This window comes from Colletes gigas, unplaced genomic scaffold (assembly GCF_013123115.1).
Source record: "Colletes gigas isolate AHSC1104 unplaced genomic scaffold, ASM1312311v1 Colletes_gigas_Sc00012, whole genome shotgun sequence".
In the NCBI taxonomy this organism is placed as follows: Eukaryota; Metazoa; Arthropoda; class Insecta; order Hymenoptera; family Colletidae; genus Colletes; species Colletes gigas.
The window spans coordinates 2,679,407-2,692,992 of record NW_025106641.1 but is presented as its reverse complement, the minus strand read 5'-3'; the positions used below and the strand labels follow the sequence as shown (position 1 = coordinate 2,692,992).

Below are 13,586 nucleotides of genomic sequence, written 5' to 3'. Positions count from 1 at the left end.
TAGTACTGCCGTCGCGACGCGGCGCGACACGGCGCGGCGCGGCGTTTCGTTCCGAGAACGTTTGCGTGAAACTGGCTAGAAGAATGCGGTAAGATGCTTGTCCAGGAAAGATGTTTCTTGTGCGCGGTCGTGGCAATCTGGCTGTTAGGCGGGGTCGCGTTCGCCTCCTCGGCCCTCGACCGCTTCGACCGCCTCGACCGCGAACCACCGACGCAAACAATCACCTCCGGTGAGTCCCCCGTTTCTTGCTTTTTCCCTCCGTCCTTTCTACCGAGCGCGATTTCTTCTTCCTCCGCGCGAAACCTCGATTTCTCGCGATTCGTTTCGCTCGTCGCCGCGCGTATTTGTGTCGTTCGGAGAAACTTGCGTCGACGTTCCGCGGCCTGATCGTAAGTCAAGCTGCTCGAACGTATAAAAATAATTAATTAACCGCTCTGCGAGGAAGGCTTTATTAATTAAATCCAACAACGATCCTTTACGTTTTGGTCCTCGCCCGACAGCTGACGCGAAATGCTCGACGAGTACGTAACGGTATTCCACGTGAAATCGGCAAAAAATTCTGTCACGTCCCCGTTCGATGGATGATGTCATCCGCTTGAATAAAAACGGGGAATAAAGAGGCACCGATCTGCCTCGACGTCGCGCGGAATCGAGTTTTCTACGGGGACCTGTCGTTATTTCTCCACTCGGCGAACAAATTTCCCCAAACGAGATGCGACAGATTTCGCCTGCAACGGAGGGATGGTCCTTTAAACGCATCTATGCGCTTTGAGGTCAACGTTCCCGAAAAATAATACCATTCTGGTTTCCAATTTCAAGAACAAGTTACTCTTCCTGATACCAAGAACGGCGACTACGTTCCTTCTGTAAAAGTCGAGAACTAGAGTCGTATACGCGAGGCGAGTAAAAACGGGCAGTTCGAGATACTGGACCGTAGACTCGTGCTCGCCGCGTGGAAAGTTTGCGCCGGCGATTACTTTCCACGAGGGAAGATTCCACGGGGGAAATCGGACCCGGGATCCTGCTCGACCCTTTTCGCGCCTATTCTCCTGATACTCGAAACTCCCGTCGATTCGAATCCTAATGAAATTTCGGTTCGTTGTTTAAAACGCGATAGACAGGGGGAAGTAGCAGCGCGAATGTAACCGATGCGCGTTAAATCGATTTCTGCGGTCGTGCGTGTCTCTCGGCGACTGTTTCGCGCATCGCTGGTCACTCGCGAAGGTAAACAGACCAGGAGACGCGTATTATGCGAGAGGGAGAGGCGTCGAGATACGCTAACGGTAGCGTTGGATCCAGTTGGCGAAGAAACTGGTCGGCGACGCGACGCGTGTTCGTTCCTACGAACGGCCTTGGGGAAAATTAAACCAACGTGGAACGACGTGTAACGGCCTAAAGAGAATGTTTGCGGTTCTCGAAGCCGAGACACGCGTTCGATATATCGCGCGTCGCGGAGAAAGGGCGACCGAGAAGAAGCGGCGAAACGACGAAGAATCGAGACGCGATGATAACGCACGATCCTCGATGGCGCAATAAATCTCAAGGAAACAATTTTATTCCACTCGAGAAAGTTTGAAAGAAAGCTGCGAGCAAAATTTCATGGAAAAAAGAAACGCTTCGATCGCGGTCGTGTAGTCGAAAAAGGCTCCGAGACTTTCCGAATTATCGCCTCTCTCGATCGCCACGAACGAGGGTTACCACGCACGCTAACCTAGTATTTATGACGTGGGCAGGTAGGCTAGCTCGACCAAACCCTCCGATCGCGATGTTTTCTTAATAATGAAACACGGTGACTAACAGCGTCGCCATTACTGTTACCATCAACGCGTCGCTGTTCTTATAATAGAAAACGATTCGAGCAGATCCCAAGATATTAGAACATGCACGATACCGTATCACTGTTAAATCGGAACACAATTCCTACCGCTGCACACTATCCTAATTAAAGTGAAAGAAACGGAAATGACGGCAGCAACAACGCGCGCAGCTGGCCTGGCAAAGCGGGAACGAAACATTTTTAATTGCATCCCGGTCGTGGTAATTGCAGAAGCACGTCCTTCGGCTCGCTCCGAGAGGTGCATTCGACTCCTTGAACGCGTAGACACGCGTTGCACCATCTCGAACGCGTTCTCCTGCTGGATCTTCTAGGTCTCCAACCTACTCCTAATTAAATAACGATTACGTATCCGTGATACGTATAATATTCTTTAATTTGCGTAACCGGGAACGACTTTCTATCTCGTGTTCGCGTCGCACTGGTCGTTGATCCCACGCGATAATTCTGTTGAGGTTTCAGCGTTCACATGTACGAAGATCGTACGCCGCGACACGGCGACAATTAGGAGGTCTCTCGAAAATAAATAAAATCCAAAGTACGTGCGAGTGGAGGAACGAAAGAAAATGGTTCCCGTGGATCGAGACGAGGCGTTGCGTAGATAGTACAAAGTCTTTTACGACGTTCTCGATACCATCCTGATCGGCAACGATCAATTTCTCTTTTCGCTTAAGTGCACCGGTTCAGCATGCACCGTGTACGCGTATTCCGTCTAGTACGTGGACGGAACGCGCGTATAATATGCGCCTCGCGTAGAACACGAAGGGGGCAGAGAACTCGGTAGGTTCGCCGCGTCTCTAATCTGCGCCGAGTCGAGTCCGTTCTAAACGGCTCTCGATATCTGCTCCTGTCCCTCGCGACTAATTTCCTATGCTCTTTCGCCTTCTTGGCTCTCTACGTACCAAATAAATCCATGTACGACAAACATCAGGGCTCATGGTTCTTTAACGAATCTTTTACTGCTCTCCCCGCGTAACAAATACAGCTCCGTTGTCCTTTTCCTGCCATATCAATACCCATAACGATCGGTAATGCAAAGAAATATAGAATCAACGATACGTCACCGTGTAAGGTAATTCACTTTCGTTGCGGGTAAAATAATTTCAAAGATAAATGCGGTCGTGGATCGGAGACTTTAACGGCCGCAAGCAAACGGTCCACGAGGCCGTAATATAGCACGTATCTCGAAGCGTTCGACTCTCCAACGTGACACGAAATAGACGCGATGGACTGATTGCATCACGAAACACTTGCGCTCGTTTCTATTATACAACCTTTACGGTTTATCCACGTTGTTAACAGAGAAGACGGGGCACTCTGGTCTCGATCGAACCAGAGTGAAAGCAGAACGCGATACGATCTTGAAATATTGAATTCATCCAGCCGCCCCGAAACTATTCTTTCTCTCTTCGCACCCGATGACGAAATAAATGGTTAGAAGAATATTAATTTCTTCCGCGAGTAGAATAATCGAAAATCGTCGAATAACTTTCTTTTCGACGTTGGCTCGATTGTCCCTGATTTATTATTCGCGGTATACGTTCTTGACCCGATTCGAAATGATTTTTCACGCATGACGAAAGGATGAGACATAAGTAGGTAGGTGTATCGTACGCAGCGACTTTCTCCAATGCGGATCGACTCATGGAAGACCTCGATGACTCGCGTCGGTGATTAATTCCGAATGAAAACCAGAGAAATGCTGCGTTTGCTGCGTGAATCGAACGAAAGAAATTGAGAATTCCGGTCTTGCTGGTTTTGGATTTAGGATTCTCGACTCGGTCGAGGAAACTACCGTTATTTTACTGCTGTGGACAGTAGAATCGGTATCCCTTTTTTGAGAAAAAAAAAATGTACGGAGGGTACGGAAACACCTGCTGCTGATGAGACCGGTGGCAGACCGATGCGATGGTTCGATTTGCCTTTCGCGTTCCGACATTGCGAGTTCGTTGTTCCCTCGATGGGAACCGTTAGCCTCACGGGACCTGTGCGTTTACAACGCCGCGACCACCTCCGACACGTGTCAAAACAATTCAGAAAACTGAAAGATCGAACGGAATAGCGCGAGGTTCCCTTCCGAAACTCTGCACCGCTTCTCATCGTCCGCTATGTACAATTTCAATCGTCCACAGCAATCGTAGTTCGTTAAAAATTCAGATCGAATCGTCGATCCAAGGAAAGAATGCTCGGGTATAGATGTATGTTTTTTATTTCAGCCGCATCGCGTCGCATTTAACCGAACAAGGAATTCCAGCTCGAGGCGTAGCTCTCACATTTAAAATGCCACCGTTCCGGCCCGCCCCTCACTTTTCATCCTTGTTTGCAACGCCGGGATAGATACACATACTTCGTACAGTCTCCGCGCAATGCAGTTCGGAAACTAAAAGTTACATTTTTCCACCTCGCAGTCCGGCGCGACTGGTTTCCGGAAATTTTTTTACGACAGATCCGTACTTGGGACTCGGTCGAGCTAAACATTTCGGAGACTGAATAAAAACACGAGCTCCAAAACTGAATAAGAATATCGGTGTAGCGCGAAAAGATCGAAAAATCCAATCTTATTTCGTGATAACACGCTTGGCGTGAAATTTTACCGTCAAATTTTCTCTCGTGAATTATTTATACGCATCGAAACGTTCTTTCGCTAACTCCTGTCAGATTTTAACTTTATTAACGATTTATTGAACTTTTCGCGGTATTCGTATTTAGTTTTTAGAATACAGAGTATAGAAGTGTACTCTGAATATTCAATGGAACGTTAAAGAATATCTATTTCGCAAAATATTCCTTTAACGAGTCATTGGTCGTTAGAAGATCGTTGACCAACGAAACGTGATGTATGAAACGAAATAATGATTGCACAGCGTGTAGCAAGTAGGATAAAATACCGTATGGTCAAAGGCACGCACGATGACCGACTATTTTAACCTTCCCCCCCCCCTCTCTCTCTCTCTCCCTCTCTCTCCCCTCGGACCCCGACCCCACTATATTCCCTCTTCTTTTTCTTCTCTTCGTTTTACCTTGCCATCTAATTATTCCATCCAGTTTCGCGTTCGATCTATTCTTCGTTGAAAATTTTGTCGTTTGCGAATCTTTGTGAAACATTTTTCGATCGCTTCGTGGGTGACAAGGTTCCACTAGCGAGCAATCGATTCTCCCACCATCAGGTTCCTCGTTAGAGTTAGCTGCCCAGCCAGCGTACTTTGGACCCAACTCTTCCGAGTAGTCATAGTGGGAGCAGTTAGAAAAGTAGGGGAACGAGTCCCACGACTGTCTCGCGTCTGTTCGACACCCCCAATTTATACTATTATAATTCCAACTCGTCTTCGGTTTCGACGAATAGAGAGAAGCAGAGGAAGTTGAGAAAAATTGTAAACAAAGTAAATGGGCGCGTAAAAGTAAAGGAACGAGTCTTTTGTCGCCCGCGACGAAGGTAGACCGCTTAAAAAAGAATTTAACGAGCGCGCTCGTATCGCCGTGATACGAAACGGACCGGATTCCTTTTTGGGCCAGTGTTTATACATATGCATGCGGCGGACGGAAAAGTAGACCGTCGCCTACTTACACGGAAAATCGTTACACGGTGGCTCCGGACGGCCTACAGCGTCAGCAGGTGGATCCTTTGGACGAACGAACACTGGCGCATGGCGACGCGGCCTGCGAACCGGTCGCACCGTTACGGTTTCTCATTCATGCGCGATAAAAGTCACGGCCGTCTCGACTTTCGATAAAGGCCGGCCAGAGACCGGGATTCCTGCACCTACGTGCGACCAAAACGTGCACCTTTCAAAATTCCAAGCACAGGAAACCGATAATAACTTCCTCGTTACACCGTTTAAATCTCATGATAATTCAGCGTCAACGAAAATCGTAAATGCATACATTTAAATTACAAAACCTTCCACGATTCACGATCTATATAAATACGATTTTTTTTTCTTTTACTTTGTAGGTGTCGATATCACCGAAATACCAGGCGTGCAACCGCTTCGCACCGATGCAAGAAACGAAACGATCGACCGGAAGTCCGAGTATCCGACCAAACAGCAGGATTCCAAGACCACCGTCGAGCTTAAAAAGAAACCGGTCGACTTCAAGATCAAAACCGATCAAAAGTACCAGAAGCCCTTGAAGGACGATGACGCGAAACGCGGGGACGATGTCGCGACGACGACGACCTGGATGACGTCGACGGATTCGAACGACGATACCACCGTGAAATCAGTGGAAACTATGGGCGTTACGGTTCCTTTTTTATTTCACGGGGAGCCTATTCTAACCGCGACGAACGCTTCGCCGTCGAACGAATCGTCGTCGATGACCGGCAATTTCGCGTCAGCGATGACAAACGCCAACGGTACGAACGAACCGCGCATCGCAGAGGAAACGATGCCCTTTAGAGGCAGAGCGCTGAACATCTCGGCACCAGAGCCAACCAACTCCTTGCACTCCAACATCACCGATCTCAGCGACGTTAGCATGGACGACGACGACAAAGAAATCGAAGGTGACAACAGTTTTCCCAGCTAAGTTTCCATTTAAAGTTCAACGATCTCTGTCCACGGATTAAGGTCGTGAAATTTGATTTGTTGCAGGCGGAGAATACGTGGCACCTCGTAACGAGACTGGCATAAATGTCTCTTCGACGTTGCTGCCAACGGTGCCGGCGGTCTGCGTCGAGGGAAATCGTACGTATTCCGTGGGCGAGAAGATCGTCAGGGGTTGCGAGGAGAAATGCGTATGCGGCGAGGGTGGCGTGGCAACGGACTGTAAATCGGTCTGTTCTTCCCCGTACGTCAAAGCCAACAGAGCCATCGAGGATCCACTGTGCCAGGAGAAGCTGGTCACCGAGGAGCCTTGTTGCGCGATTCTGGTCTGCGCCGCCGACTCCGGTGAGCTTTCATTTTCTCAAATCTCCAATGTCACTGTTTCTAAAAGACTTTTGCTCCCCTCTGGTCATTCAGTACCCGAACCGGAGGAGACCTGCGTGTTCGCGAACAAAACGATCATGAGGGGTCAACGAGTCGAGGACGGCTGCTCCAGAATCTGCGTCTGCGAACCAGCTGGCAACCTGAACTGTCAACCTAGATGTCCACCGAACGAAACTACTTCGGCGACTAATCAACACGATCGTTGCGTTGTTCTCACCGATCCAAGGTACTAGACTCGATCGAAGATCTCTCCCTCTATTCTATTCGGACTCGTTTAACGACAATTATTCGCTTCAGAGATTCTTGTTGCACCATCATTCTCTGCGACGTTACTCTGGGCGATCACGAGATTCGACCGGAGACGTCGACCGACCTGGCCGTCAATCTCACCGACGCAAAGGTTCTAAATTCGACGGCCATAAAGTTGAAGCTGTCGACGAAGAACCCGCAGGACGTCACCGTGGAAATATCCGACAAGAATCATGTATGGAGGCAGCAAAGACCCGACAAAGGTCAGAACGGAGAACCAACACTATTTACCCCGATCGAGGAATAGCCACGTACGAAGGAAATATAAAAAAAATGCTTCGTTTCAGAGGGTATCGTATCGAATTTAGAACCTGCGCGCACCTATTACGTACGTGTTACCGAAGGAAATAGAATAGGGCCCGCGCTGCAGGTCTTTCTTCCCGCAGAAGTGATCAAGACGAACGTCTCGGACAAGACGACGGACAAGAGCCCTTGCAGCTACAGAGGAAAGACGTACAAGGTGGGAGCGGAATGGTACGACGAGTGCATCTCGTTCTGCGTGTGTACCGACGGCGGGAAAACCGAGTGCGTTACGATCGAGTGCCCCACAGACTTTGGACTCGACGTTTTGGATCCTCACTGCTTAGATTGGGAAACTGTACCGCCGACCTTTGTTCGGAAACCGCCTCGTTGCTGCCCTCAGGTAAAACTAGCCTTCGAAAACGAATGATCTACACACGCTGAGTGTCTCGCAGTACTCTCGAGTATCTTCATAAAAGCTCTCTGAAGCTCTCTGAAGCGTAATAAGTTTCTTTTTTCACTTTCATCGATATATCGATCCTAGTATTCGATACTCGGGTACAACGGAGTAACAGATTGGTAGAACGTTGTTTCTGGCCATAACTGAAACGATCATGATCGCGCCCGCAGGAAGTACGGTGCAGAAATAATGGTTCGTGCAATTACGAGGGAAAGACGTACGACAACTGGAGCGAGTTGCCGTCAAACGTGACCGGATGCGAGAAACGATGTTACTGCGAGATGGGAAACGTGTCCTGCCAGGCTGCCTGTCCACCGGTTCCAGCTTTACCGCCGCCAACTTTGCCTTGTCCTTCTTATCAATCCACGCTTACGCATTTGCCTGGTGACGATTGTTGCATGAGATGGAGTTGCAGCCAGATGCCAGGTAAATCTGCGCTTCCGTGGAACAAATTGCTGTTTGTTTCGAGAAAGATCGTTTAAATCCCTCGAAGTAAAAACAATGCGTTTCCTGATCTTTCTTCACGAAGAGGAAATATATAGGGTGTGTGTTCCAATTAAAAACCATTTGCATCTCGATCTCGATCGAATAATCGATCGATGATGGGAGTTTAGATCGAATGGTACGTTTAAAAGTGAGAAATTAGTTGCAAACGTACTCTCAACACCCTCTATATCTCTGTCATGGCCGCTGTAGGTATCTCCATGGACGAGGTATACGAGTAGACTTCACACAAAATTAAAAAATTTCAAATCGTTCTGAAAAAATTATTGTCGGTTGCGGGGGTCAATTGTAATCATTTTTGGTGAATACATATACCCCCGAAATCCTACGCATTTTGGAGAAAAAAATTCGAGTAGAAGGAAAAATTTTTCGCCGAAAAAAAATTTTTAGAAATCGTTCTGGAAAAATTATTTTCGGCTGTGGGGATCAATTACACTCATTTTTGGTCATTACACATACCCCCGAAATCCTACTCAGTTTCGAGAAAAAAATTCCTTAAAAAATATGTCTGACCATCCGTTGATATGTTTCACTGAAATTTCATGCGTATGTTTAAAACAACGTAACTTCCGAACGGATTGGAGGAATTTAATGTTTCAAAGTGCGAACTATGCGTATTTTGGTGAGGAATATTTCCAAATTCCAGGAAAGTTGGAAAATTGACCAAAAAAGTACATTTTATGCAAGGTTTACTCGTATACTGTGGTCTGTCGTAACTCGACCGAAACGTAGAGTGTTGTTTAATCGGTAGTTGGATTGTTTACGTTTGATCTTCTGGTGGCGGTGGCTCTGCTGAACAGTGGCTCTGTTGGACGATTATTCGTTAGATTGGCAATGGATGAAAAGGGTGACGGTTTCTACGACGCGAACCTGACTGGAACGATAACTCCAGTGCGAATGCGAAATGTACATTATTACATCCATAGAGCCAAAGTGGCTGTATCCTCCGTGGTTTTGCACTCTGTATCGGTACACCGATCCGTATATCTCTTCTCCCATCGCGTCGTTCGAGACACTATCGTCGTTGGATAAAAAGGACCCGTGTACTTACTGCTGTACATTTTCTTTCTATTCTATACGTGTGTAAAGTGACCGTTGCCAGTTACGTGAAAGAATTTCCTAGAGTTTTCAGCGGTTCGAGCAGAAAGAAACCTGGTGCTGTAAGATGCATGCTTTGTGCGGCAACGCTTGTTGTACATACATACTTGGATCTCAGGCTGTAAATACATATATGTATATGCATGGAGGATTTGGACAGCGCATCGACCGCACCGCAGATTACATTACGTGGGCTGTTCGACGAGCACGGCTCTCAGTGACATTGGACCTTTGCTTATTGCAGGAACGTCCGCGACGTCCGCGACGCCCGCGACGCCCGCGTACCCCGGCCCGTTGGCCACCGACACGTTCGATCGACGACCGACTAACGAGTCGGATACGACCGGGCCCAGCCAGGAACCGGAACGTGCCACTTCCTCGTTGCAGGAACATCCGAAAGACGTTAACGCGCCCACCGATACAGGACTGTTTCATTACCCCATGGACCCTGGACATCCCACGATACCGTACAACGGGCCCTACAGTCCCGAGTACAAACCCACTCATCCCAGCGTCGAAGACGTGTTTCACTTAGTCCCGCACGCTCCTGAAAAGCATCCGGCGACCATGAAAGAAAAGGCCAAGTCGAAATCGGACGCGAAGAAACCGATCGAGCATATCGTTAAACCGCACAAAGACGATTATTATTTCCCCGGGCCGCTGGCCCCGGACAAATTCGTGGACAAGACCGCCACGATGCCCGTACACGAGAACGACAATCCCGTAAACGTGAACAATTTACCGCCGAAATTTGTACCGTTCGATCATCCGGCGGGTTTCGCGTTCGCGGTCAGCAACGACGGTCAGAACGTGCCTCAGAGCGGTCTGGACGAGTCCGCCGCGGCTGGTCCACCTTACCGCGGCCCCATACTCGACAAAGACACGCTCGACCCTAACGTGATCGTTCCCGCGAATCCCAAAAAGAAAACGTCACCGAGCGACGCGTTTCACGGCGAGAAGGGTAAAACGCCGACGGGATTGCCCACTCGGACTAAGCAAACCCACCGCGATCCCGAGCAAGAGATTCTTCCCGGTGAGCTTTATCATCTGATAAATCTGCAACACCCAGGTCTGGTTCGGTTGGACCACCAGCCGGCCGAAGGTCATCCCGGTTTGTACGATATCCATCAAGAAATCACGGGTCAGAAACAATCGACGAACAACCAGATACAGCCGGGCTATTTCGGCGAGTCGGTCGACACCGGTGCCCCCGACTCGAAGAAACCCTCCAAGCCGCACATTTACGCGCAAAAGAACGAAAACGGTCAGACGACGTATCACGTTCACACCCCAGACATACCGAACACGCCCCAGCAGATCGAGGAGTTGTTAGCTCATATCAGTCAACACGACCCAAATCCTGGACCGTTCCAACACTATCCCGGACAGCCAGCCATACCTCATAACGCGCCGCCGAGTGGCTCGCAGCCCACTCTGCCGCTTCACATTGACGCTCATATACCGCATTCAGGACTCACGCACTTCAACTACCCGTTCGCAGCGCAAACGCCCAACCAGTCAGGTTCGTCCCTGATCAGCAAAAACACTTTTATTTCGAACATCTATAAATACGTTGGACGAGCAAAATTATCATTTTCCTCTTTCGCTATTAACCCGTCTGTCGTATAATTGTTCTTTTAAGAAAGAAACCGTCGTGTCGCCGCAAAGATACATTTCATACAAGAACATTTCTCTCCAACGACTATTCAACCAGTCACGAACAAATTGTGCCAGCGGTTTAACGTTCGAAACAATTTCACGACGGTGTAACGAAACTAGCCCGTTTTCCTCAACTTTAGGCCTGGATCATAACGCGTCGCCGAGTTTCCCGTTTCCTGGGGCCATGTCCGGATTCCCGATCGCTTCTTCCCCGGACGAGGTCACCGTGCAGATCCTCGAAGCCCTCGACGAAAACACCGTTCGTCTGGTCTTCACCGTGCCGCAAGTTTTAGTGGGGCTTCATGGACGCGTCGAGCTGCGATACACCAACGACAAAACGTACCTTATACCGCTTAATTCTTTATACATACACGCGTCGTCGATCTGCGGAAATAGAAACTGATTCCAATACCCGTTAACGTACAGAAACTTGGACGTGTCCACCTGGAAAGCTCAAGTATTCGCCCCGCCGAACGATCTGATCGCGACCCCCCAATTAGAGTTCGAATTGACCGATCTGAAGCCCTCGACCGAGTACAAGGTGAAGATCACCGTCAAGCTGAAGGACCTGGCCAATAGTCCGGCGAGCAAGATCTATAGCGTTCGGACTCTGGAGAAACGGGCCGAGGTGACCACGTTACCGCCTCGGATACCGATCGACGCCGAGCTCCGTGCTACAGAGACGAACTCCAGCTGGATCAACGTCGTGTGGAAAAAGTTCACGGAGTACGAGCTGCAATTCATCGACGGCGTTCAGTTGAAGTATAAGGAGCAAGACGGCAAGGTTTATTCCGGCACGCCGTTGATCCACAGGGCGGTCAGGAATTACGTTATCGAGAACCTCGAGTCGTCGACCACTTACGAGGTCGGGATTTCCTTCGTCCCGTTTCCGGGACAGTTGACGGAACTGATCAGCGAAAAGACGGTGAGTACACTTGAACGCACGATCGAGATTCGCTTGCCAGAAATAACTCTTTCCTGCATTTTCCTCTTATCGAAGATCCGTGTGACCACCTCGATGGAACCAGACCCATACTCGTTCCACGTTCACGTGGAAATCAAGACGATCAAGTCGACGGAGGTGGAAGTGACGTGGACCGGGGTGCCTTATCCAGAAGACAAATACGTAAACATTTACAGAGCAATTTATCAGAGCGACAGCGGCAAGGAGGATACGAGCACGTTCAAAATCGCCAAAAGGGACTCGAACGCGCGAACGGTGATCAACGATCTCAAACCAGGCACCAGGTATCGTCTGTGGCTCGAGGTTTACTTGACCAACGGCAGGATAAAGAAAAGCAACGTGCAGGATTTCGTTACCAAACCGGGAATCCTTCTACCAGCCACGGTTTCTCAGCAAGGTGTGCCAACTTACCGTCAAATATTCAACAACAAAGATAAGAACGTCCCGATTCGGAATTTAAAAAATATCTTATAACTTGTTTTTTTTCAGCAGGAAAGCTTGCGTCCCTGCCCCTTCACGACGGTGATTACTATGGTCCGCTGGTGGTGGTGGCCATCGTCGCATCCCTCGCGATCCTATCGACCCTGATTCTCTTGATGATGTTGATGAAAAGGCGGACCAGCAGTAAGGCCGACATTTCCCCCCGTAAAACCACGTCGGCATACGACAATCCTTCCTACAAGGTAGAATTACAACAAGAGACTATGGGTAATTTATTCTCATTGTTTTAATGTAATAGACCGTCTGCTGCTCCAATTGTCGCGACCATGCAAATTTCTCATCCACGTCCGCGATACGATTTCTGTTCAACTTTTTAGACCTCTGAGGATGCCGTGACAATATCGAACGGTAGAAACAAGAACACGGATCACGAGATGGCTACCATCAACACCAATGCCAAGGAGACCGCCTGAAACGTTCTGTAATTTATTGAAATATATTTATTTATGTGGGACCGTCGCGCCGCCATCGCCGTCGACGTTTACCTGTGTGTGTACTCTTTCGATACAAGAAAGAGACGGACTTGCAACGCTAATTTTTAAATGCCAAAAAGTGCCTTAGCTCTCGCTAAAACGTACGGACAATTTACAAACGACCTCCTAGCAAGGAATTATAATTTCTTCCTCATACCGCGGACGGTTTAACAATTTTCGATTTCAGTCAGTGGAATTGCATTGTATTAATAAACTTGTAAATAGTGCTGACGTGTAACGTTAAGTCGAATCAGAATCAATTGACTGCTCAAACCCTACGAACAAATTATCCCTATTATATCGTTAGTTGCCTAATCTCTCGCCTCTTCGCGCAATCTGCAAAGAACAGAGTGGCCAATCGAGTTTGATTCAACTTACGATTATCGCGTTAGATGATTAAGCAACGACTTATCCAATCTCTCGTTTTACGACACCGCTCGAGACACGTCGCTATAATGTTTCTTTATACATACGTTATAAATTGACACGTCAATTTTCTGTATTTAATGTCAACGATTAAGTTGTTGCAAGCAAGTAATCCCGCTGGAGCTGGACGACTCGTCTGCACTTTGTACAGTTAAAATTTAGATCTTTAGAAATCAATAACATGTAT

The 13,586-nt window shown here is 48.4% G+C and overlaps 1 protein-coding gene across 1 annotated transcript; it reads left to right on the top strand.

The window, feature by feature from the left end:
- Positions 1 to 93: 93 nt before the first annotated feature.
- LOC122399214 (putative epidermal cell surface receptor) lies at positions 94 to 13,583 on the top strand. Its single transcript, XM_043399722.1, has 13 exons — positions 94 to 229; positions 5,787 to 6,341; positions 6,430 to 6,726; positions 6,799 to 6,991; positions 7,063 to 7,277; positions 7,362 to 7,717; positions 7,945 to 8,200; positions 9,621 to 10,898; positions 11,176 to 11,374; positions 11,462 to 11,960; positions 12,036 to 12,396; positions 12,489 to 12,682; positions 12,818 to 13,583. The coding sequence occupies exons 1-13, from the start codon at positions 94 to 96 to the stop codon at positions 12,911 to 12,913; spliced, it is 4,635 nt and encodes a 1,544-aa protein (XP_043255657.1). The 3' UTR covers positions 12,914 to 13,583.
- Positions 13,584 to 13,586: the final 3 nt, after the last annotated feature.

What these genes read in the sequence shown, in the direction of transcription:
- LOC122399214 (XM_043399722.1), top strand. Translation starts at nt 94, where the DNA reads ATGCTTGTCCAGGAAAGATGTTTCTTGTGCGCGGTCGTGGCAATCTGG. An exon ending in GGTCTGCGCCGCCGACTCCG is followed by an intron (nt 6,727 to 6,798) that starts GTGAGCTTTCAT and finishes CTGGTCATTCAG; the next exon opens with TACCCGAACCGGAGGAGACC. An exon ending in CGCCTCGTTGCTGCCCTCAG is followed by an intron (nt 7,718 to 7,944) that starts GTAAAACTAGCC and finishes TCGCGCCCGCAG; the next exon opens with GAAGTACGGTGCAGAAATAA.